We start from the raw sequence: 21,268 nt of genomic DNA, 5'->3' as shown, positions 1-21,268 counted from the left end.
CAAAATCATCTTCTGCAGTGAATGCGCACTTTATTTTCGTTGGGCGAGGCAGTCGCACAACGTTAACTGACGGCCCAGCGCGGCGTCGTGGGGGTTTTGGCGTCATGGACTTAATAATTTCTTGATTCAAACTGAACGTACTGGCGTCAGAAAGGAAACTACTGTCACAGGAACTAACAGACGGCGTATTCCTCTCCTCTGGAAACGTCACGGGAATGCCCTTATCAGCAAGCGTAAAGCCAGTCGTCTCGCGCTCCTGTTCGTACCATAACCGTGCCATACCCACCATAGACAGCACATACCGTTTAAGAACCATGTATATTTCTTTTTCACCTCGAGCCACACGCGTTTCAGCAATTTGAATCGCACGACTGTATGTCGTCTTGGCACTTTCCTTATCACCTTGAGCAAAGTACACATCGCCCTCCTTTTGATAAACAAGCACGGCAAGGTGCTCAAAACGGTGTGGGGGAACCTGCTCAAGAAGTGGATAGCAGCCACGCAGTAAATTCAGCTTCAACGAAGCCTTTTTATCTGGTAATGAATCCGCCTCCCTCACGGCATTTAAAATGTGCAACGTAGCAGGATCAGCATCGTTATTGTCAAATTTTATTTCTTCACGGTCAGCGGCTTTCGTCTTTTGACTGCGCTGGTCTATCTTCCGTATCGCACCAAGATCAACACCAACATTTCCGTTTTTAATAGGATGATTCAAATTCCTCCTTGCAGCTCGCCTCACGGAGCCGTTTACAAGCAACATGGCCTGCGAGTGATCGTACGGCGAGGCACTGGTCGCACGGGGAACTCGTCTTCCGGACGACGCGGCTGCCCCCATTTCAAGCAATCAATAAATACAATGAAGTAAGCGAGAAAAAAAAAAAAAAGATATTTGCGTAAATGAGTGAGTAATTGAAACGATGGCACGGGAGGAGACGACGTGTGGTCCCCCCAACGCTAACCCTTAACTATTGCTTACGCCCCTTCTTTTTTCTTCTTCTTGTTGTTGTTGTTTTTTAAACCCCCCTTCCCCTTCCCCCCTCCTTCCTTTTTGGCACAGACGGGGGAAGGCAACTGACAGCTGCAGAGACGGCAGCAGTCGTACGTGAAAAAAAAAGACAAAACACACACAGGGCAGCAGGTGCAGATAACAAGAGAGTGAAAAAAATAATGATAATAACAAGAAGAAAAATCTCCACTGCCACCGGAGATAACAATTCGTAAAGACACACACACACACACACACACACACACATGGAAAAAAAAAGAAAGAAAGGGAAATTCGAAGATATCGTTGACGCCAGTAAACAAAGTATGCATTGCTAGCAATCAATGAAGTCGGCTGCCAGTAGCAGGTCTGAAACGACATCCTGATCCTCATCCGACAATGGGTCCAGCTCACCAAGAAGCGAAAACTCTTCCGTGGAGTTGGGATCCCCAGTGCTGCGCTGCAGCAAATATCGACAGACAAGCTCAAGTGTGCGGCTGGAAAGAGGCTCAAGTGGAATCCTCGGCATCATATTAATGCTGTTCACGGCAAGAACCCCAGGATTCGGTTTGTTCCTTAGTGAATCACCAAATCCTCCGCGATTTGGAAGACAAAAGATGGCGTCAAGCAAAGAAGAAATCATTTTGCTTTGGCGCGCAGCGGCCTCAGGAATAATAAACTCCATGCCATCACCAGATATCATGCATACATATGAAAGAGGCTCAATTGACCGCGTATGCACGCGTAACCGTGACAATGGCTGCAACCCCTGCATGGCTGCACACATGTCTGTGTATGATTTCTGTGAGTGCGCTTCAGAGTTAAAGGGAACGCCAGCCCCCTTTTGCTCTGCCATTGTGCTACTTTCTGAGAAACAAACAATGGCAACGGCCCACCACCACCACCACCATCCCCCAAAAACACAAAACAATGGAATTAAAGAAATCAAAATCAAAGCAATGACCGCGCCATACGCCCGCAGCCGCTCCGCCTCACACACACACACAATTACACAATCTCTATCTCTCTTTCTCTTTCTCTCTCTGATGCAAAGAAAGGCTGCAACTATTTCTACTAATAGCCCGCACCTGCGAGTCCACTCAAAACAGATGCACGGAATAATCGTTAAAACGCGGGCGAGACAAAACGACAAAGCAAGAAAGAGCGTTGGAAAGAACATTGCGCAAGCAGGGAAGAAAAAAAAAGAAAAAAAAATACCCAGACGCTACCCAGAAACAATATCCCCCTCTCCACACACACACACACACACACGTATTATCCTCCCCCAACGTTTAAGTGTCTTTTATTTCCCACGTACCAAGATGCAACCCAATTCCCTCTCACCCATGTACCATCTCTTGTCTCCCATTGCTTCCATGACCCGTTCTTCTCATTCTCGCTCTCCTCTAAACAGAATTTTACCATGCCTTTTCCCGCGGAATAAACACGTCGGGGTCGTGAAAAACGGTCGGGTTAAGTACATCTACGCCACCTTCCTTTTCCAACTTACGGCGCACCTTCTCCACCGCCTCCAGTATTGGGGGATGACCAAAGGACTCGTCGTACTCTTTCAGCCACCGACGAAACTTTTCCTCGTTTCGGAGTGTCGCCATCGTCTCACGAAAAACCCATGTGCTTTGCTTGTGGCGTGTGACGCACTCGCGCAAGTCAATCATACGACTTCGGCAGTCGTAGAGTACGTCTAGCTCTTGACTTTCACGTACACATGTCATCAGCCGCTGCCAAAAACGCTGACAGTTATTTTCATTGAGGTAATTGGCCGAAATATTTGTGATATCCGACGAGAAGGTGTCGTCAGGCCCCTCGCGAGCCCCAAACATTGACATTTTGCCTCCCCCCTACTCCCCCTCCGTTTCCCTGGGAAAAAAAAAAAAAAAAAAAAAAAAGAAGAAATTTTTTTTTTTTTATATTTTTGCCAAAAAATGAAATGGGCAGGGGCCCAAACAAACAAAAAAAAAAATAATAATATTTTTTTTATATAAAAAGAAACGGAACGACAGACTTTGAAATAAACAAAAAAAGGGGATGTAAAATGGCACACATCCTCAAAACATTAAAAAAAAAAAAAAAAAAAAAGTAAAAATATCAACAGGCAAGTTGAAATCGATAGACCATCATAACAACAGCTGGTGGGGGAAAAGGGAAAAAAAAAAAAAAAAAAAAAAAAAAACATCAGCCCCCGTCATCAGGCTCAGACATGTCAATTGTTGGCGGGGTTTTTTTTTGTTTTTGTTTTTTGTTTTTTTTAGCTGCACAGTACCAGTTAAACAGCCTCGTCATTTCACGAGCACAATAATAATACTAAAGAAAAAAAAAGGAAAGGAAAAAAAAAAAGTGTTTGAATAAGGAGTATAAAACCAAATATATATATAAATATTTTTTCTACTCAGAGTTGATGTTCATACCAAATTTTCATTTTCCACCGTTTTCTTTTTTTTTTTTTTTTTTTTTTTTTCTTGTAGGAGATTTTTGCTCTCGTTTTCGTTTCTTTTTTTTCTTTTTTGTTTTGTTTTTTGTTTGGTTGGTTGGTTTTTCCCCTTTTTTCTTCTGTTTCTTGCGGCTTTATGAGTCTTTCAAAATCTTCCGCCCTGCCGACCACGGATAATTGCCTCATACCGCTCCAGGTTTCGGCGATTTCCACGGCCCGGTTGGGAACGGGATCCCACCAATCGACGTAACTCATGTTGCACAAATCTATCGCTACCAAACACGCCGACACGGCGTTGATTTTCCTCTGAATTCCCCTGTAGCGGCAGTTGTGGCGGTGCCAACAGTGGCGGCGGCAGTGGCGGCGACTGATACGGCAGTGAGTGTGAGAAGTATCTTCTAGAGACAACAGGCCTGTAGCGTGCCTGACGCCTGGCAATGTTGCCATCCAATGCATCACCAATGCTGCCATTGCTGTTGCTGCTGCTGTTGTTGCTGTTGGGGTTGCCTAGCCGCACACGGCGCACCTCCTCTGCGCGCTGCCGTCGCAAAACCCGCACTAAGTTTCTTGCACTACCCGCCACCGCTGTCGGCTGCGGCGGTTGTTGATTAGAGGAGGAATTTCGGATCATTGTCTCGTCACGGGGTCTCTGCGTCTCCTCTGGTGGACGAGAGATACTACTCGGCATGAATGTAGTAATGCCGTGCTCGCCGCCATCAGCAGAGACACGCTGGAAGAGAGGAAATGACGCATTCACCGGGTCTCTGCCAAAAGCTGAACTGGCAGCAGCAGCTCCTTCCCTCGTGGTGGGCGCTGGCAAAGATGGTTCACAGGCACCGGCTAAAGACCTTCGCTCTTCGTTTGTGGACAGACAATTCGGTCGTTGCGGGTCTCGGTTGACAAGCCCAACAGTCCGTATTTCACCTAAACGCGACGCGTTAACCGATGATGCCGTCCTTATTTCCTCAGCAATGAGATGCTCATGGAAACCCTCACCTGTTCGCTGTGGCACATCCGGTGGCGGCACCGGCTCGAATTCAGCTAAACCAGACTCTAATACGTTTTCAACAGGAAAAAAACCATTCCCACCACTGCCCTCCAGAAGTGTCTCTCTATCAGTTGTACTACCACGTGGGACAAGTGAAGATGTCCTGAACGATTGAACCAATGGCGGTGGAATTCCCAAATGATGCTGCGGCTGCTCTTGTTGTGGTTCTTGTTGTTGCGTCCTGAATACTTCCTGGGGATTTCGCGAATGGTCGCTATGGGCCTCCCCATTAACATCCCCAACGACCTCTCTTGTTGGCGGAAAACTTCGTGCTAAACTTTCCCCTCCCGCGACGGTGTTAATGCTCTGAAACTTTTTATCTTCTTCTTCCTCTTCATTCTCACCCGCACTTCTCCACCATACCGGGGCAACCACATCCTTGTACTGTTGATCGACATCCTGCAAAACAAAGCGGCAGTTTGGACATGTTCTTGTGAGTTCAAGCCACTGGTTCAGACACCGCACGTCAAACATGTGGCCACACGGAAGGCGGTACACCTCGCAGCCGGTGGAAAAAGACTCCTGGCAGATCGAGCAGACCCCCTGCTCCTCCGACACGAGTCGGGCCACAATTCCACAATTTAATTTCATGCGCTGAAGTCGCCCAACCGCTTCCTTTTCAAGTGGAGCGGCCATGCGACGTCGCTGCTCACCGAATAGCACCTGCAGCGCCAGCGCCTGAAGAAGCAACGGCCCCATATCCGCCAAGAAAGGCAAAGAGGCATCCGGCACCGCAGGGCTGTCTCCTTGTCGCGGCACGACCCTCGCAATACCGGGCTGATCAGGCATGACTTGTCCAAGTAAAAGCGTCACTTGATCTCCGCCATCTGCCCCTTCGCGCTGGAGCTGAAGTACAAGGGGCTGACCAGAGTGTTCACGCCGCAACATGTGATCTCGCACAACCTGCAGTAAAAGGACGTACTCCTCTAGTTCAGCATCGCCATTGTTCCCTATCATTCCCTAAAAAAAAAAAAAAAAATCCTCTTTGGGTGTTAATTCCCTTCTCCCTGCAAATTCCTGTGGGATCTATCCACACAGCAGAAAAGCGCACACCGACGCGCCTCAATATCCGCACACACACAAACCTCCAATAATAATAATAATAATAATAAAACGCACGCCAATGTATGTATCGACTACTTTATATATCTAAATATATAATTCTTCAGGCTACTGAGAACAGCTCCCCTGCAGCAATGCCAAAAGCACTTCTTTTGTGAAACCAAACTTCGGACAGGCCCATGCAACAAAAAAAAAAAAGGAAAAAATAATAATAATAATTTGTATTGGCGGTACATACACAATGTAAGCATTACAAAACCCAAACACGCATCAAACCATCAGTTTTGTTTGAGGGATAAAATGTAATGATATCTCCCTCTCTCCCTCTCTCCCTCTCTCTCTCTCTCTCTCTATATATATATATATATATATATGTGGCAATTACAAAAAAAAAGGGGGGAAAAAAAGGGATAAAAATCGCCCAGCGCCTCCCCACTTGCCCATCCTATCCTTGGCATTTTGTGTTACACGCTCGTTTCCCCCATTTTAACGGCAAAAACAAAAACAAAAGAAAAAAAAAAAATGGTTGGAAACAAGCAGAAAAAAAATAAATAAATAAATAAATAAATAAATCTCTCAGCGTCAAAAAGAAAAAGAAGAAGAAAAAACACATTCTCCATTACACGCACGGCAAGAAAGTGAAGGAGGGGAGGAAGGAGGGAAAACTGTGTGTGAAGCTCATCCTTCCCATTTTACACACAGACACACACAAAAAAAAAAAAAAGTAAATGTCATTCTTTTTTTTTCTCCTTCTCTTCATCCCTCCTTTTTTCCTTTCCTTTCCTCTCCTTGGGCCTTGCCGGCAATACATGCATACATGCATACATGCATATATATCACTTCTCAGGTCACAGAAACAAGGAAAAAAAAAAAAAGGAAAAAAAAGAAATATTAGTGTAGACACACAATGTAATGTGCACGTGCGTGAATGTGTTTAATCTCCTCTCATTTCTGTGAATACGAGGGTCATATTTGCAGATGCACCTCCTTTAAAAAGGCTCCACCTCACCCTACCCATCTTTTTTCTTTTCTTTTCTTTTCTGTCTTTCATTCTTTTTTTTTTTTTTCTTTCTTTGCGTGTGTGCGTGTGTGCGTGTGTGTGTGCTTACACCCTCTCTTAGCATATATTTAATATAAAATATTGGTAAAAAGAAAAAAGAAAAAAGAAAAAAAAAAAAAAAAGGGAGAAGCGGCTCACTCACATGTGTGTGTGTGGCCACAAAACAAAAAAAGGGAGGGAAAAAAAAGGATCAAAAGACCGTTCATCATGCATCCTTCCCCCTCCCACACACCGTCCTGCCTCTTTTCTTCTTTCTTTTTTTTCTTTTTTTTCGTTCTTTTTTTTTTTCCTTTTCTTCCTGGTTCGCTTCAATTTGGTCTGGCTTTGGTGGTGGCTGTGACGCGTGTATTTCTTTCTTCCTCTGAATTGCCAGGTGGCGTTCCATGGGCCTCCGTCGCATGCGTGTGAGAATACAACTGCTAGCACGCGTACTCAAACACACACACACACACACGCAAGCGCGCGCATCTTCTCTAGGAAGAGAACCACGATTTATAGCGGCCCTTCAGCTCCTGCATCTGGGGGTCCGTCAGCTCCAGTGGCTTCTCCTCCTTGGAGAATTCCGCAATAAGGCTCTTTTGCTTTTCCGTGAGAGATTTTGGCAGCAGTACGGCAAAGTGGATAAAGAAGTCGCCCGTTTTGTTTTGATTTGGCCGGTGAACGCCACGGCCTCGCAGTACAAGCTTGTCACCTTGCTGCGTCCCAACAGGCACCTTCGTCTCCACTTCCCCCGTCAGCGTTGGTACCCGCACCGTGCCCCCCAGCACCGCTGTCGCCAGCGATATGGGCGTAATGACATGAATGTCACAACCTTCGCGGTGAAATACCGGATGCTCGTCCACCGTAATTTCAACATACAAGTTACCTGGTGGTCCGTTACGCACTCCGGCCTCACCTTTCCCCGAAACCTTGAGGCGCTCCTTGTTGTCTACGCCCTTGGGCACAGGCAAGGTCTGCACACTGCGGTCCTTCACAATACCCTTCCCACTACAATGCGTACAAGACGAGCGTCCCGTCTCACCTGTCCCACCGCAGTGGGTGCAATCTTGCTGCATGTGGAAAAAGCCTGTGCTCATCACCTTCTTCCCGCGTCCACCGCAATGCACGCACTTGGCCTTGGAGCCGGAGTCCTGAAACCCGCTTCCTGTGCACGAGCCACAACGCCGAAACGTGTTGTACGATATCTCCTTGCTGCACCCGTTGACCGCCTCCAGAAAAGACAAGCGAAGTTTAAAGTGAATGTCCGCCCCAGGCTCCGGTCCCTGCGGTTTGCGAGTTTTGTCCTTACCCGCTCCACTCATCTTTTGGAAAATTTCCTCAAAGTCGTTAAATGAAAAGCCTTGCCCTCCAGCAGACGATGAAAAAGGATTGGCACCACCAAAGGGATTAGCACCCGCAAAAGGATTCTCACCGCCAGCCTGTGCAAACGGATTGAAACCGGGACCTGATCCAAATCTATCCGCCGCACCCGAGTTGCCGGTCATATCGTACATACTGCGCTTCTGCGGGTCTGAGAGCACGTCAAACGCCTGCTTCACATCCGCAAAGTCCTCTGCTGCACGAGGATTGGGGTTCACGTCCGGATGAAGCTGTTTGGCCTTCTTCTTGTAGGCCGACTTAATATCCTCCTGCGAGGCATTACGCGCGACACCAAGAACGGAGTATAAATCCTTCTTGGCATTCGTGGAAGAAAAACGCCTCGAAACCCCAAGCCCTGTCAAATCCGCCGCAGCTGCAATACAAGGAGTGAAGGCCGTAAGGTCGCTACGGACTAGAAAGCGGAGATTCCCACAACTAACACCGCCATGCAAAGACGCCGGATACACAGCACGCCTTACCCAACGCTGCGTTCGAGCACGGTGTTGTCGCATTGTCGATACCCCTCCTAATCCCTTCTAAGAGAGCAGCTGATTCCACTACTTCAGACGAATTTGTGCCTTGACCTACACCACCCAGTGAAGAAATACATATCAAAATTGAAATCAAAAAAGGAAGCAAAATTGCTGGCCGCCGTAGGGGAATTAGTCCACACCACCAAGAAACTACCAACAAACGGCAAAATGAGCCCAAGAAAAAATCAACGCAAAAAACAAAAAAAAGATGCTTAAAAGCTGAGACAGAAAAGTATCAAATATGAAAAAGAAGGTGGTTTTGTTCACGCCAGCAGATTGTACTGGGTGATCTTGCCCTTGGGGACAATGAGCTTGACGTGCGTGCCACGCTGCTGCAGCTTGCCGGCGTCGCGCAGCTCCTCGTACTTGGAGCGGAGAATGTCGGTGAAGCCCCAGTACTTGGACATGACGATGATCTGACGTCCGGGAAACTTCATCTTGGCACGGCGGAGAGACTCCAGCGCCTGCGGAATGTAGGCCTCCCTCGTGCGCATCGACAGGAGGATCTGGCCAATGCGAACACGAGCGCAGGTGCCATTCGGCTTACCGTACGAGTGACGCATGCCCGTCTGCAGACGATCGGCACCAGCGCAGGAAAGCATCTTGTTGATACGGAGCACGTGGAACGGGTGGGCACGGATGCGCATGTGGAACACCTCCTTGTTGGCACGCTTCACCATGTACTTGTTGGCCTGAATACGGGCAGCCTCCAGCGCCTCCGAGGAAATCTGCTCCAGTTCGCGGGAAACCACGTGGATGCACACGGGGAACTCGTCCACCGTGGCACGGCGCTTGCCAATGTCAAAGTTGCGGATCTTCGGGTCGGGCACACCACGGCAGAAACGCGACTTTGGGAACGGCTTGTTCTTGCAGAAGCGGTAGCAGCGTGAGGGGCGGCGGGCCATGATGAAACTCTGTGGACAAACCACCTGCAGAGATTGTGTGTGGATAGGCGAAAGAAGAAGAAAAGGGAAGTGGCAGCAGCAGTCAAGAAAAATAATAACAAGAATAATAGTAATAATGAGCAGCATAAAAAAGAACGATGGCCGAAGCAGTGCCAATAATAATAATAATAATAATACAAAGGGGGGTGGAAAGATTCATCAGGGAAAAACAAAAGCCCAAAGGAGAAATAAACTATCAAACAACAAGAAAAGAACAAAAATCACGTGCAGCATACGTCCTCACTTCTACAGCGGCACCTCACCGAGCTGAAGCATAACTCGCTTCACATCTCCGTAGACTTCCTCTCGACTGCGATTAGCGTCTATTGTATGGAGGCGGTTCTCAGCCTTGTACCGCTCTACCACGGGCATGCAAAGCTCCACATTGGTGCGGAAGCGACGCCGAAGAACCTCAATATCATCGTCATCCCGTCCAGAGCCCTCTTTGGCGCGGTGCAGCACCCGTGCCTCCATCGTTTCCTCATGGCAATCAAAGTAGAATATGCCTTTCGCAGGAGCTATTCCTTCTTCAAACATGAGTGCCTGATCCATCTTACGGGGGAATCCGTCAATGATATACCCACGAGGGTTGGGGTGTTCTGCAATGGCGTTTGAGAGCAGTTCCACTGTTATCTCGGAGGGCACAATATTCCCCATACGAATTATCTCCGCAATTTTTTTCTCCACATCGCTCTTATTGCTCTTGCTTGCCTCACGGAGAAGGTCTCCGGCGCTGAAGTGGGTGAACCCAAACTCCTTCACAAGATAATCGCATGCTGTGCCTTTGCCGGAGCCGGGACCGCCAAGGAAAAAAAAGACCTTTGGCTTTGACGACTCGCTCATTTAAAAAAATAATAATAATAATAATAATAAAATTAAAAAATAAAAATCACCAGGCGATTCTCCTCTCGCTCAAAGTGCAGTGAACTCAATCTAAATGCCGAGCATGCAGCAAAGGAAGAAAAAAGGAAAAAAAGGGATTAAATAAATACAAAAAAAAAAAAAAAAAAAAAAAGAAATGGTGTACACCGGAATGCGCAACGCCACTGTGGCAAAACGTAAAGAAATAATTAAGTTGTATTGCCCTCCACCACCACCACCAAAAAAAAAAAAAAAAAAACTCAAACCCACTTCGAAAATTCATGCAAATGAAATACAAGAGCAAATCTCCACCAACGGAAGGCTCCTTATCACCAGTCATAGTTTCCAACGTCTCTGCAAGGAAACAGAAACTCCACAATAATCCGAAAGCTCATATTCCGCTAAACAAAGCGGCTTCACTGTTTTTACGTGCAATCGCTCCAGCTGCGCGCATCGGGCGTCCACGTACATCCACAAGCTCCCCTCGTCCATTTCGACGCACATAGTCACCCGGAAGGCGATATCTCGAATCGATGCGTCTGTCAATGATGGCCTCCTGCGCTGTCGGGCCAATGCCATGGCGGAGAGCATGTTGGCGATCCCACTCACGGCCTTTGGGTGCCACGCGAAACAACTCATCGCTGCTTACTTTCGCTTCGGTTGGAAGCTCCCCCTTCCGCGGCCGCACAAAAATAATGTTGCTGTCTGCGTTCTCTGCATTTCCCAAAAACCGGTTTGTCATCGTGTTGCTACCATCAGTGATAAGTTTATCTCCCTGGTTTGGTCTTAACCAGCGGCAAATTGGAGAATAAAGATGACCGGAGTCAAAAACGCCTCTGACACCCTCTTCGAAGGCACCCAGTGAAATTCTAGAAGCAACCAAGGCCTCTTGTAATCGGCGACCACCTTTTTCTTTTCCCTTCCTTCCTTCAATACCAACCGGAATAAACCAGCTGTAGTTGTAATCCTCCTCTCTGGTATCACACCGCATCAAAGATGGCTCGCGTCCAGTAACAATTTTATAATATTCAAGAAGTCGAGGGCGTGTAAGGGCGTGACGAGGTGGAAGTGGAATGCGCCGCGACGGTGCTGCGGCAGTGCAGGACGTCACAGGCTCATACTCTACAATGGCACCATTTTCATTGGCGGATAAGAGACGCTGACGTCTTCGTGTGGTGGCAGCGTGTCTTCGCAAGGCAACGCGTCGCAGATCCACGGAAGTGGTCATTGGAGCAAAAACAATGCGCCACAATGTCCACCTTCAACTTCCCCTCAGAGCACCACACGCACCGAAAGTGTTAAGAGGATGGAACGTGTTGACAGAAGGAAAGAAACCTCAAGAATTCAAAGGGCAAAGCACACCCATAAAAACAACAACAAGAACGGACAAACAAACAAATAGTGTAAATTCTTTCAAGAGAAATATTTTTGTTTTTGTTTTTGTCTCTTTTTTTTTTTTTCTTTTCTTTTCTTTTCGTTCTTTTTCTTTGGGTAGCACCGAGAAATATACAGTGGGATGCAGGCGGAGAGTAGTTCTCACAGTCCTTCTTTCCCTAAACGAGATGAGGTGAAATACTTTGATAATAGTGATTATGTACAACACAAACATTAGCCCCGTCACGCCGCCCCGCCTCATCTCTTAAAAAATGGGTTTGCGTCGACACGACAGACGGAAGCGGTGGTTTCACAAACGGCTCGCACAGGGCGCAGTGTGGAAGGCCACATGAAACACCGGGCACACCGACAGTGTACAGCATTCCCTCCTGTGGGGTTAAAAAAGACATCTTCGTCTCTTCTCCACCGTCAAATAAAGAGGCATACGTTGGACCTGACGCCTGAGTGGACTTCTCTTGGTTTTTTCCTTCCGAATGCCGAGGAGAGGAACCCATAGATTTACCAGCTGTTTTACTGCTTGTCGCTGCCGCCGTCACCAAAGGAATAGGGGGTGGCGTCACCACAGGGAGAGATCCCGCTGCAGGGCCGCCCCACTCCGCGTTCTTCTTGGCTTTCGCTTCTGTCGTGTCAACAGGCATTGACTCGAGTAACTTTTCTGTCCTGAAAATCGCCCTCTCGTCGCCCTTCCTTTCACCGAAATTAGCTGCGGTTGTGGATGTGGTCGCAGCAGACGTGGGAACAGAAGGCATTTTCACTGCTTGAATTCCCTCGAACATCGTGTTGGTCGGCCCCAAAAAGGCTGCCTTTGGCATTCCGGTCTCCGCCAGCTGCCGGTTCCAGCAACCCCCAAGGGTGTTTCCCTCCTTCGAATTTTCCTCTCTCAATTCATGCGGTGGCATGGGACAAACGCCCATGGAGGCGCCACAGAGAAAACAATAGTTGCTGCCCTCCTCATTCTCGCCAATTTCCCGCTCGTGACGGACTGGACAGTCGGCTGGCAAGTAATCCACCTGGGCCCCGTGGCGCAGTTTGACCCCACATTGCGGACAGTACACAAAACCATTGCCCACCATTTCTTGGTGATCGTCAGCTGAGCAAAAAAAAGAATCCGCAACACGTCCATAATTAATGTGTGGTGACGACGCAAATGAAAGCAGTGGAATATCGGCAGAATTAAACTTCTCTGGGGCTCGAAGAGCAGATGCAATATTTTCCGTCAATAATGAAGGAACAGTCACTTCAGCCGCCCCCAATGACGCCCGTCCTGCATCAGGGGCGGCTCTAACTGATGCAGGACGGGCGTCAGCTGGCAAAACAGAAGTCGACAGCGGAGGCACTACCACTGTTGTGGGCAAAAAACGTGCAAAATCGGCGCTTAAGGAAGGGTAGCTTGTGTTGGCACTGTTACTCTTGTTCTTTGATGGTGATCTAAAATGGGCATCATCGGCCTTCTTTCTTTTTACCCCCAAGAAGGCGCGCTGTGCGGCTGGTGGCAGAACATCCTTTCCATGCAACTTTGGTTTGCGTAGGGTGAAGTTGCGACACGGCCCTAGTGAAGCCGAAGAACGGCATTTCATTCCGCCAGCAGGTACATCCTCCTTCTCCCCATCGGTATTCCCATCATAACTGCCGTCAAAAGGCGTGCTGTGAAGGATGTACGCCTTCGTGCCAAGCGCGGTAGTGTAGGCCTTCAGACGTTCCTCCCTGCCCGGTGGCATATTTGCTCGCCTTCTTTCCTTCCTTTTTGTTTTCCGTCGTCTGACTCGGTCTTCTTTTTCAGCCGGGGACAGAAGGCGGAGATCTCGCTCCCGCCTCACAGCCGTTCCCTTGTCTATAGTAGGCACGTGTGTGAGAGAGCAATCCATCCAAGAAAAAAAAAAAAAAAAAATAAGGAATGCAAAGAGTTCACCTTTCTTCCTTACGTGTGTGTGTGTGTGTGTGTGCAGCTGCCAGCCACTTAATATCAAAGTCCGTCCACAGCCTTCCCAACCCATCTTAGCAGGTGGCGTCACTCTCCCTTTCCCCGTGAAGCACCACTGAACAGTACAGATACAGACATATGGGAATGAGATATCCTATCCATGGGATAATACAAATATAAATATGGAAAACTGCACAAATGTTACCTCCCCCCTCCCTTAAAAAAAAAAAAAAAAGAGGAGGTCCCGTTACTCGTGACTCGTTTATCCTTACTGCCCTTTGCCGCTTCTTTTTTTGCTGCCAGTTCCAGCAGCACCGCCACGCCCCTGCAGAAAGGGCCACACAGATCCAGAGAGAATCTCCACCCTGGTTGTTGTCGTAAAATTATGTTCACTTTCACGAACGAGTCTCGTCGCGGCCCGAAGAGATGTACCATTCACAACAATATGACGAATCAAACATGACGAGCCCCCGCCACAAATACAACTGCTCCACGCAAGCGGAGATGATGCCGGGGTCCGTTTTGCCTTCCTCAGACTCCAATAGTCCATGTCCACGAGGAGCAAGGCCACTGTATCCATATGAGCAATGATGCATTGTTCTAGCACCTTGGACTCACAGACATCCAGCAGAATCATTTCATCAGGCGAACCTTGATAAGGCTCAAGAAGCTCTTGGCGTTGGGCGCTGCGACTACGGACTAGGGGACGCAGTAGCAAATAGCCCATGCCGTGGAATGGCATCTCCAGTATGATATATAATTCATCCACAGGATCGTGAAGCCCGTTCGATGAGAAATGACGGCACCAAACAATGTCACTGACACCCATACCGTGACGGTAGTCTCCTTTATAACTCTGCCAACGGCCTACAGGAATTCGTGTATCGAGCACAACCGCATCTCCATAGGGCACAAGATTCCCATCGCACACAACTTGCCGCTCAAGACGGGCATCATACTCTTCGCCGTAGGTCCATGCCAGCAGTTGCTGCCCTTCCTCTATATCCGTTGTTGCGATAAAAAAAGGAATCATAACAAAATGGCTGTATTCTTCCAAAAATATGCGACGTCCAGTAAGGGGACGGTAACGCCGCTTCTTGGCGCCCACCACCTCAACACCCTTTTTTGCGTGAGAAATTACAGTTGACTTTTCGGGCTTCCGTCCCGGTGCGCCTCTCGGATTCCTCCTTCTTCTAAAGGCATGGTTGCGGCGTCGTTCAAGCTCTGCCGCCAATGAAGAAAACTCACTCGTCACGGAGAGCATCACAGAGCACAGCTCCACATTCCCAAACTTGCTAATATTGTAGCGGTGATTGGCGTATCGCATAAGTCCCTGGCCAAAACACATTCCGTGCCGACCCAGGCCAAGCGCATAGGTCGCGTCATGAATTGGTATTTCATTCAGCATGTCATCATCCTCGTCGTCAATGCTTCCGCTATTGATGTTATCGGTATTCATGTTGTCACGGCAGGTGGTGGTCGTTGTAGAGCTATTGGTGATGTCGGAGGAAGCGGGGGCGACAGTAGCTGCAGGATTATTGGTAGTGGTGATGCCGTTCTTCACTGCGGCAACCGCCCGCTTCTCCTCCAAGACTTTTGTCGCAACGGCAGGCCCCGCATACAAAAAACACGTGGCGTATGGCACGGGATGCGCGGCGAAAAGGCCCTTCTCGCCATTCCCTATTTCTCTTGCCTCGGCAAGCTCGAGTAGCGTGAATGGGAAGCCTGCCACTGGCTCCGTTCCCGCGTGCCCTGATCCCACGCCATGAAAGAAGGCCAAACCCTCTGGCCACATGTCAAACCGTTTCTGTCCTCGTGTCACACTAGATGTCTCCGCATTTCCTTCATTAAAGCGGGACCCAAAGAGTTGCTCGTACCACGTCGCCTCATCCAGACAACGATGGTACGAACGAAGGCAAAGCCGCACCGATTCACCCTCTTCAATGGGGGTGGTAGCAACTACCGCTATGAGCGTCGCTGGCGGAAACTTTTTCCCCTTTATTTCCGGTTCCGCCTTCACCCCAACTGGTTCCTTAGTGTCGACAGCAGTGCAACAGGAGTCAGCCGTTGTAGCCAGCGAAGGTAGACCATAGTGGATAGCAATACAGCGAGCATTTGGCCAATGCCGTGGGTCATCAAAATGAATGTTTCCCTCGTCACACCAACGAAGCCTAGCCTTCTGTACAAGCTTGACAAAGACGGCGTCCCCCTCTACTGCCAGAACGGAGTGCCGAAGAAAACGTCTCATGGCGTGAACCATGTCGCCATTTCTTGTTTGGCTCTTCTTCTGTATTCCAAGACCAATCATACACATCTGAGTCGCCTGGCGAATACATTTAAGCCGTTGTTCTGCCCCATAGCCAAAATACGCTTGGAGGAAATAATCGTAGCGCTGCTGATGAAATGCATTAAGCGACATAGAACACCCAAAATCCTTTGCTGGGGTGTTTTCTGGTGGGGCCACAGTTCCGCAAGTGCCATTATTATTATTATTATTATTCGCGTCACCATCATGCTTGCTATTGTTGTGACCGTTGCTGATTGTCTCACACATGAGTGGTTCATCCGCCGCACCCGCAAGCGGCTTCAGAGAGAAAAATGATTCAACAACATTGGGCTTATCTTCGTTCTTGACAATTGGACATGCCTCAACCCGCATTCCTTCCCCATCCAACCCCTCGCTTGAAACCATTTTGTTGTTTTTTTTAATGCAACACGCATGCAAAAAAAAAAAAAAAAAAGGGTTGAGCAAACGCAAAAACACATTTTTTTGTTTCTTAAAAGGCTCAATGCCGAAGCACACAGGCAGCATTTAATCATCCAAACAAACCAAAAAAAAAAAAAAAAGGAGAAAACAAAAAAACAATTAAGAATTTATATAACAGTGGTAGAACATATTCCGTGAGTTGTTCTATGCAGCAGGCACCACCACGCCGCCTTATGTGATCCAACTTCACCACTCATACATTTTCCATTGCTGCACTAAGTTGGGGCCAAATTAAAATGGGCAATAGTAAAAGAAGAAAAAGACGTGGTAACGGAGTGAGGGGCCCGACCGATTCTTCTTTTACTCCTCATCGAGGAACTTCGATGTTTTGATGCTGACGGTAGCGTCGTTATTCAATGCAAGACGATTAAGGCCACGGCCAGCACGCGCAGCACGATCCAAATTTACATCTGCGCCGTCGGATTGTAGTTGTTCGAGTTCTCTCTTAACACGATATCGTCTTACATCCTCCTTTCCGTACCGCTCCGGGTCAAGCCCCTTCTCCCGGAAGAAAGGCACCAAGTACTGCTCTAGGTATGACTCATAGGACTCCCCATCCTCTCTTTTCCGCAAGCGGTAACTCAGACGACGCAGGCATTCTGCCATTTCGTGACAACGCCGCGCAACATCGCTGGCGCCTTCTTCTAATCTTTGCCGCTTCTCCACCGGTGCGCCATCGGCGTCATCATTTTCGCCACCCGTTTCATCCGTCTCTTCGCTTTCGGATTCCTCCTCCTCCTCTTCTTCTTCTTCTTCTTCTTCTTCTTCCCCGTCTTCTTCCTCGTCACCCTCGCTACTGTCGTCATCCTCATCCTCATCGTCTTCGTCGCCATCATCATTGTCATTGTCTTGACCGTTGCCATTAGCGTCAGACTCCTTCTTATCGCCACTCCTTTTTCTGTAGAGTGAGTCAATGAGGCTGGCAACAAATTCCGCGCGATTTGTGAGGTACTCCGCCGGGAAGGTAGACAAGTACTTCGCTTTCAGGAGCTGCATCACAACTTCCGCCGTCAGCCGCTTCTCCTTTGGCACGCGCTCAAACATCGTCTTGACAAGGTCTGTTAGTTTGGCATCCTTCTCATCGGTGGTGGATGCAGCCATGTCACTTCACTTCTCTTGTTTGTTTGTTTGTTTGCCTTTTCACCCACCCGCCTGTCCTCTATCTTGTTGTTTACGTGTGCCTCGCGGCGCGGATCCTCACGGTATGACTGACCCTCCCAAAAAAAAAAAAAAAAAAAACTCAAATAGAGGAAATAGGCGCATGTTCAAATCAACACATGCCGATAAACAGAAAAAAAAAAAAAAATCCTTTTAAAAGCAAGTAAGGAGAATGAGGTGACAGTGAGGAGCAGAAAACCAAAAAAAAAAAAAAAAAAACATCCACAAACAGCAGAAAATCAACAAACAACTTGTTAGTTTCTCTTTTCACTCTTGCATCAGTCTTCCCCGTTTTCTATTAAAAGTGGCAAAAATCACAACGGCAAAAAAAAAAAAAAAACCGCATAAGCAGGAAGGGAAAAAAATAAATAAATAAAATAAATAAATAGAGAGTAGGGTAGTGCGCGCATGACATATACACATACATACATATATATATATGCATATGTCAACTTACCGTGAGAATGGCAGCGGTGACGGTTATTCGCGCTCGGTTTTACCCTTCTCTTCGCTTCCCCTCCTTTTCTTTTAAATCGCCGTCCTCCCGGTTCTTCCCTTCCATATTTACCCCTCCCGCGTCACCGAGATTCAGCGTTTCTTTCCGTTTTTTTTTTTTTCCTTTTTTCATTCTTGGCGTCTTTTTCTCGTAGTTAAGTCCTACTTTGGGGGGCCAGAGCTCTTGGGATAAGACTCCAGAAAAAGCAGATCAGGGACATCTGTTTCGGACGAATGAGCAAGGGAGGAATGAAATGTCCGCGAATGAGCCTCCGTCCGCGACCGCGGCGAGTCGTTACCCCCGTTAAGTTCAAAAGGCAATAATGGTGACGCCAGCGACGTTTTTTGTGTGTTACCGCCATTACTCTCTCCCTGAAGTCCACGCAGACGTCGTAAGAGCGTGTCGACAAGAAGATCCTTTCGCGTGATGATGCCCACGACAGCGTCACCGTCCACAACAACCATGTGTCGCAGCCCCATCATGCGGAAGGTGTGATACGCCATCTGCAGGTTGAAAAACGGTGGGATCACCCATGGGCTGCGGTTAACAATGAGCGAAAAGTCAAGAACTGGCGGCAGGCGTCGCACATCCACAAAAAACGGATTGGGGGTATCGCCACTGCTGTTATGGCTGTTATTCTCGTTGGCGTGGATTTGATTGTCCTCGGCAATTCCATCCTTGCTGTTATTCTTCGTCCACATCTCCGACCACCTAGCGCCCCCAAAGACAAAGAAGAGGGACGTCTTGTGAGTCAGCCACTCGGTCCACGTCATCTTGTTGACAGCGAGCACACTGGGCGCAAGCTCAGCATTAGAGCCATGACTGCACACACCGGAATGATCACTCGTCTGGTTGGGAATCTGCAGTGCAGGGAGTGTCAGATAAATCTGAACATCTTCACGTGTGACAAGACCGACAAACTTGTGTCGCACACGTCTCTCCTCTTCTTCCCTGAATTTCGCCCTTTTGCCACGCGTTTCAGCCTCCCTAAAACTATCCTCGTCTGTTTTTTCCTCTCGCACTTCCTCTACCACTGGAAAGGCATGATGCGTCGTGTTTCGCAGTGCATTCAATACGACAGGTGTCTTTTCCCGCAGTCGAAGCGTCAAAACATTCGATGCCATCACGTCTGCAGCCGTCAGCTGCTCAAACCCCGGACGCAGCAGGTGCGCCTGAAGATACGGCACGGAGTCCAGGCGCAGCATATATTGGTAAAGGGGTTCACTAATAAGGTCGGCCACAGTCTTGGACATAATGATAGCGACCATGACAGGAAGCAGATAGTGCAACTCAGAAGAAAGTTCCACCATAATAACGCAAATAGACATTGTCATGCGGGATGTACCAGAGAAAAAGGCGCCGGCGCCAATCAGCGCAAAGACACCAGGATCCAACCAGGCCTGGGAAGCCCTATAACTGCGCTCAGATTCGTTCCCACTTACGGCCATAAACCATATTAACTGCCCATACAGCCTCCCAAAGGCGGCGCCAATGACAAGGCTCGGCACTACCAATCCACCAGACACTGCCATCCCGCTCGACAAACATGCAAATACGGTGTATATTATGAGAAAAAGCAGAATATATGCAGCAGGAAATTCCCCTATTGTTTGTCGTGAAAGAAGATGCCGAATAATGTCCTTTCCGTTCCCCATTGTGAGTGTTGCGAGTGGAGCGTACTCGTCGGCCTTTGCGCATGTCGCCGTAAAAAGCCGCGTTCGGTTTTCCGTACCCCAGAAAAACGTCCCGTTCTTACTATTCATTTCGTACATCGGGCGACAGTCCGGCACGAGTGCCAACATATAAGAGAGTGTGCCGTACAACAGTACAATGATAAGGGGCTCGAGAAACCGACAGAGCACAAAAGGACGTAGACGTCGGCGTCGGTACTTTAAAAGCATGAGATTTACTTTTGTGAAGACGGCGGCAAACGCCCCACAAAAAATACCAAGAAAAAACGACGGCACAATCGATAACAAGTTGAGCGGGATCGTCAAATTCACCTCAAAGAGAACGGAAACAGCATTTGAGACCCACCCAAGCAAACGCTGGTCCTCCAGTACGGAGCGAATCATACTAATCGTCGTGAAGCAAATCATTGTGGCAAGAAAAATCTGCCCACTTGCACTGTGATCCCAAAAGCTCGAAACCTCCTCCATTACAAAAAGCAAACCACCAATCGGCGCCCCAAATGCGGCGCTCACACCGCATGCGGCTCCTGCAGTGATAAAATCTCTTCGGTCCTTGTTGTTACGGAACGCCTGAAAAAGCTTTGTTTGAAACCCTAATGTGCGGCTACGGCCCTGCGTCACCCCCGCCCCCGTGATGGCGCCAAGGTGAATCAATGGCGCCTCAAGTCCTACCGGTAGCCCTCCAGCCACCGCACACATACAAGATATGCTCTTCGCAACAAAAGTACGAAAATTCATTGCATGGGGCACATGCACGCCGTTCAGGTAGGCTATAACATCCGGTATGCCACCGCCCGCCGCAGCTGGTTCAAAAAACACAACAACGGCTGTTGCCACCACGACAAGCGCCATCGATACAGCAATGGAGAAAACGTAGCCAATAATGCGACCAATCACGGAGTGCTCTGTGATAAGTTTGTAAAGCTGAGCAGCACGGTAATCATCTACAATTTCCACAGTATACGAGATGATCGTTGCCAATATACCAACAGAAATGGCAATAAGAACGTGAAGGATCCATCGCAGTGCCTCATTGCGCTCGTCGGCATCGTACTTCTTGACCATACTCAGTACATTTACACTAGTCCCATCAATGTTGTGGTGTGATACATCGCTATTATCCACCACCAGCTCCTCCACGGCCGGTGAAACCGTATTATTCATCGTTGTATTTGTGGTTGTGGTAGATGTTCCATCCATTGCAAAAGCGGCGCTTGTGCGCATGGCATAATGTTTACGGAGATGCTTCATGTACATGGATGGGTATGGTTTGTAGTAGTCAAAGGATTCAAAACTTGCTTGTTTTTCCATCTCCTCCGTAGTCATATCCTCTGAATTCTGCGTAAATGGATTTGCGATACGCCAAAACTCGTCCAGTAACTTGCGTAGCATTATGTTAAATGACGTGTGGAGCTCCAATGTATGTAGCTATTTATAGGTCGGGAAATTAAGCAATATTTGACGTTTTTGCTTGTATTGCAAGAGAGAGAGAGAGAGAGAGAGGAAGAGAGAAAAGTGGTAAATCAAGAATACATGCAT

At 48.2% G+C, this 21,268-nt stretch overlaps 12 protein-coding genes across 12 annotated transcripts, besides 43 other annotated features; all 12 read right to left on the bottom strand.

The window, feature by feature from the left end:
* Window positions 1-835, bottom strand: Tc00.1047053510575.239 (hypothetical protein, conserved; the record flags this gene model as incomplete). Its single annotated transcript, XM_810273.1, has 1 exon — window positions 1-835. A coding segment is annotated over one exon (835 nt), but the record flags the coding sequence as incomplete, so codon positions are not given.
* Window positions 1-21,268: part of a sequence feature (heterozygous, non-Esmeraldo-like haplotype) that runs on past the window's edge.
* Window positions 1,224-1,252: a microsatellite.
* On the bottom strand, window positions 1,320-2,165 carry Tc00.1047053510575.230 (hypothetical protein, conserved; the record flags this gene model as incomplete). The annotated part of the gene is made up of 1 exon (XM_810272.1): window positions 1,320-2,165. The coding sequence occupies one exon, from the start codon at window positions 2,163-2,165 to the stop codon at window positions 1,320-1,322; it is 846 nt and encodes a 281-aa protein (XP_815365.1).
* Window positions 2,002-2,030: a microsatellite.
* Window positions 2,237-2,257: a microsatellite.
* Tc00.1047053510575.220 (hypothetical protein, conserved) lies at window positions 2,404-2,832 on the bottom strand (the record flags this gene model as incomplete). The annotated part of the gene is made up of 1 exon (XM_810271.1): window positions 2,404-2,832. One exon carries the CDS (start codon window positions 2,830-2,832, stop codon window positions 2,404-2,406), a length of 429 nt encoding a protein of 142 aa, XP_815364.1.
* Window positions 2,869-2,899: a microsatellite.
* Window positions 2,900-2,920: a sequence feature (AT_rich).
* Window positions 2,956-2,991: a sequence feature (AT_rich).
* Window positions 3,062-3,089: a microsatellite.
* Window positions 3,150-3,176: a microsatellite.
* Window positions 3,223-3,253: a microsatellite.
* Window positions 3,310-3,340: a sequence feature (T-rich).
* Window positions 3,366-3,388: a sequence feature (AT_rich).
* Window positions 3,432-3,525: a sequence feature (A-rich).
* Tc00.1047053510575.210 (hypothetical protein, conserved) lies at window positions 3,580-5,439 on the bottom strand (the record flags this gene model as incomplete). The annotated part of the gene is made up of 1 exon (XM_810270.1): window positions 3,580-5,439. The coding sequence occupies one exon, from the start codon at window positions 5,437-5,439 to the stop codon at window positions 3,580-3,582; it is 1,860 nt and encodes a 619-aa protein (XP_815363.1).
* Window positions 3,756-3,802: a microsatellite.
* Window positions 3,897-3,934: a microsatellite.
* Window positions 5,572-5,594: a microsatellite.
* Window positions 5,745-5,765: a sequence feature (AT_rich).
* Window positions 5,856-5,895: a microsatellite.
* Window positions 5,896-5,918: a microsatellite.
* Window positions 6,038-6,067: a microsatellite.
* Window positions 6,086-6,117: a microsatellite.
* Window positions 6,279-6,335: a sequence feature (GA-rich).
* Window positions 6,407-6,433: a microsatellite.
* Window positions 6,566-6,615: a microsatellite.
* Window positions 6,619-6,648: a microsatellite.
* Window positions 6,667-6,687: a sequence feature (AT_rich).
* Window positions 6,691-6,726: a microsatellite.
* Window positions 6,848-6,901: a sequence feature (A-rich).
* Window positions 7,078-8,475, bottom strand: Tc00.1047053510575.200 (chaperone DnaJ protein, putative; the record flags this gene model as incomplete). The annotated part of the gene is made up of 1 exon (XM_810269.1): window positions 7,078-8,475. The coding sequence occupies one exon, from the start codon at window positions 8,473-8,475 to the stop codon at window positions 7,078-7,080; it is 1,398 nt and encodes a 465-aa protein (XP_815362.1).
* Tc00.1047053510575.190 (60S ribosomal protein L10, putative) lies at window positions 8,760-9,401 on the bottom strand (the record flags this gene model as incomplete). The annotated part of the gene is made up of 1 exon (XM_810268.1): window positions 8,760-9,401. The coding sequence occupies one exon, from the start codon at window positions 9,399-9,401 to the stop codon at window positions 8,760-8,762; it is 642 nt and encodes a 213-aa protein (XP_815361.1).
* Window positions 9,556-9,577: a microsatellite.
* Window positions 9,687-10,283, bottom strand: Tc00.1047053510575.180 (adenylate kinase, putative; the record flags this gene model as incomplete). Its single annotated transcript, XM_810267.1, has 1 exon — window positions 9,687-10,283. One exon carries the CDS (start codon window positions 10,281-10,283, stop codon window positions 9,687-9,689), a length of 597 nt encoding a protein of 198 aa, XP_815360.1.
* Window positions 10,291-10,313: a microsatellite.
* Window positions 10,394-10,459: a sequence feature (T-rich).
* Tc00.1047053510575.170 (hypothetical protein, conserved) lies at window positions 10,693-11,529 on the bottom strand (the record flags this gene model as incomplete). Its single annotated transcript, XM_810266.1, has 1 exon — window positions 10,693-11,529. The coding sequence occupies one exon, from the start codon at window positions 11,527-11,529 to the stop codon at window positions 10,693-10,695; it is 837 nt and encodes a 278-aa protein (XP_815359.1).
* Window positions 11,727-11,790: a sequence feature (A-rich).
* Tc00.1047053510575.160 (uncharacterized protein) lies at window positions 11,855-13,690 on the bottom strand (the record flags this gene model as incomplete). The annotated part of the gene is made up of 1 exon (XM_810265.1): window positions 11,855-13,690. One exon carries the CDS (start codon window positions 13,688-13,690, stop codon window positions 11,855-11,857), a length of 1,836 nt encoding a protein of 611 aa, XP_815358.1.
* Window positions 13,567-13,587: a sequence feature (AT_rich).
* Window positions 13,619-13,639: a microsatellite.
* Tc00.1047053510575.150 (hypothetical protein, conserved) lies at window positions 13,886-16,429 on the bottom strand (the record flags this gene model as incomplete). The annotated part of the gene is made up of 1 exon (XM_810264.1): window positions 13,886-16,429. The coding sequence occupies one exon, from the start codon at window positions 16,427-16,429 to the stop codon at window positions 13,886-13,888; it is 2,544 nt and encodes an 847-aa protein (XP_815357.1).
* Window positions 16,097-16,117: a microsatellite.
* Window positions 16,449-16,480: a microsatellite.
* Tc00.1047053510575.140 (hypothetical protein, conserved) lies at window positions 16,685-17,485 on the bottom strand (the record flags this gene model as incomplete). The annotated part of the gene is made up of 1 exon (XM_810263.1): window positions 16,685-17,485. The coding sequence occupies one exon, from the start codon at window positions 17,483-17,485 to the stop codon at window positions 16,685-16,687; it is 801 nt and encodes a 266-aa protein (XP_815356.1).
* Window positions 17,111-17,167: a microsatellite.
* Window positions 17,169-17,255: a microsatellite.
* Window positions 17,604-17,623: a microsatellite.
* Window positions 17,901-17,930: a microsatellite.
* Window positions 17,954-17,989: a microsatellite.
* Window positions 18,137-18,188: a sequence feature (GA-rich).
* Window positions 18,200-21,121, bottom strand: Tc00.1047053510575.130 (chloride channel protein, putative; the record flags this gene model as incomplete). The annotated part of the gene is made up of 1 exon (XM_810262.1): window positions 18,200-21,121. The coding sequence occupies one exon, from the start codon at window positions 21,119-21,121 to the stop codon at window positions 18,200-18,202; it is 2,922 nt and encodes a 973-aa protein (XP_815355.1).
* Window positions 21,211-21,241: a microsatellite.

Source organism: Trypanosoma cruzi, genomic scaffold (assembly GCF_000209065.1).
Source record: "Trypanosoma cruzi strain CL Brener 1047053516787 genomic scaffold, whole genome shotgun sequence".
Lineage (NCBI taxonomy): Eukaryota > Euglenozoa > Kinetoplastea > Trypanosomatida > Trypanosomatidae > Trypanosoma > Trypanosoma cruzi.
This window is presented reverse-complemented; position numbering and strand designations above follow the sequence as displayed.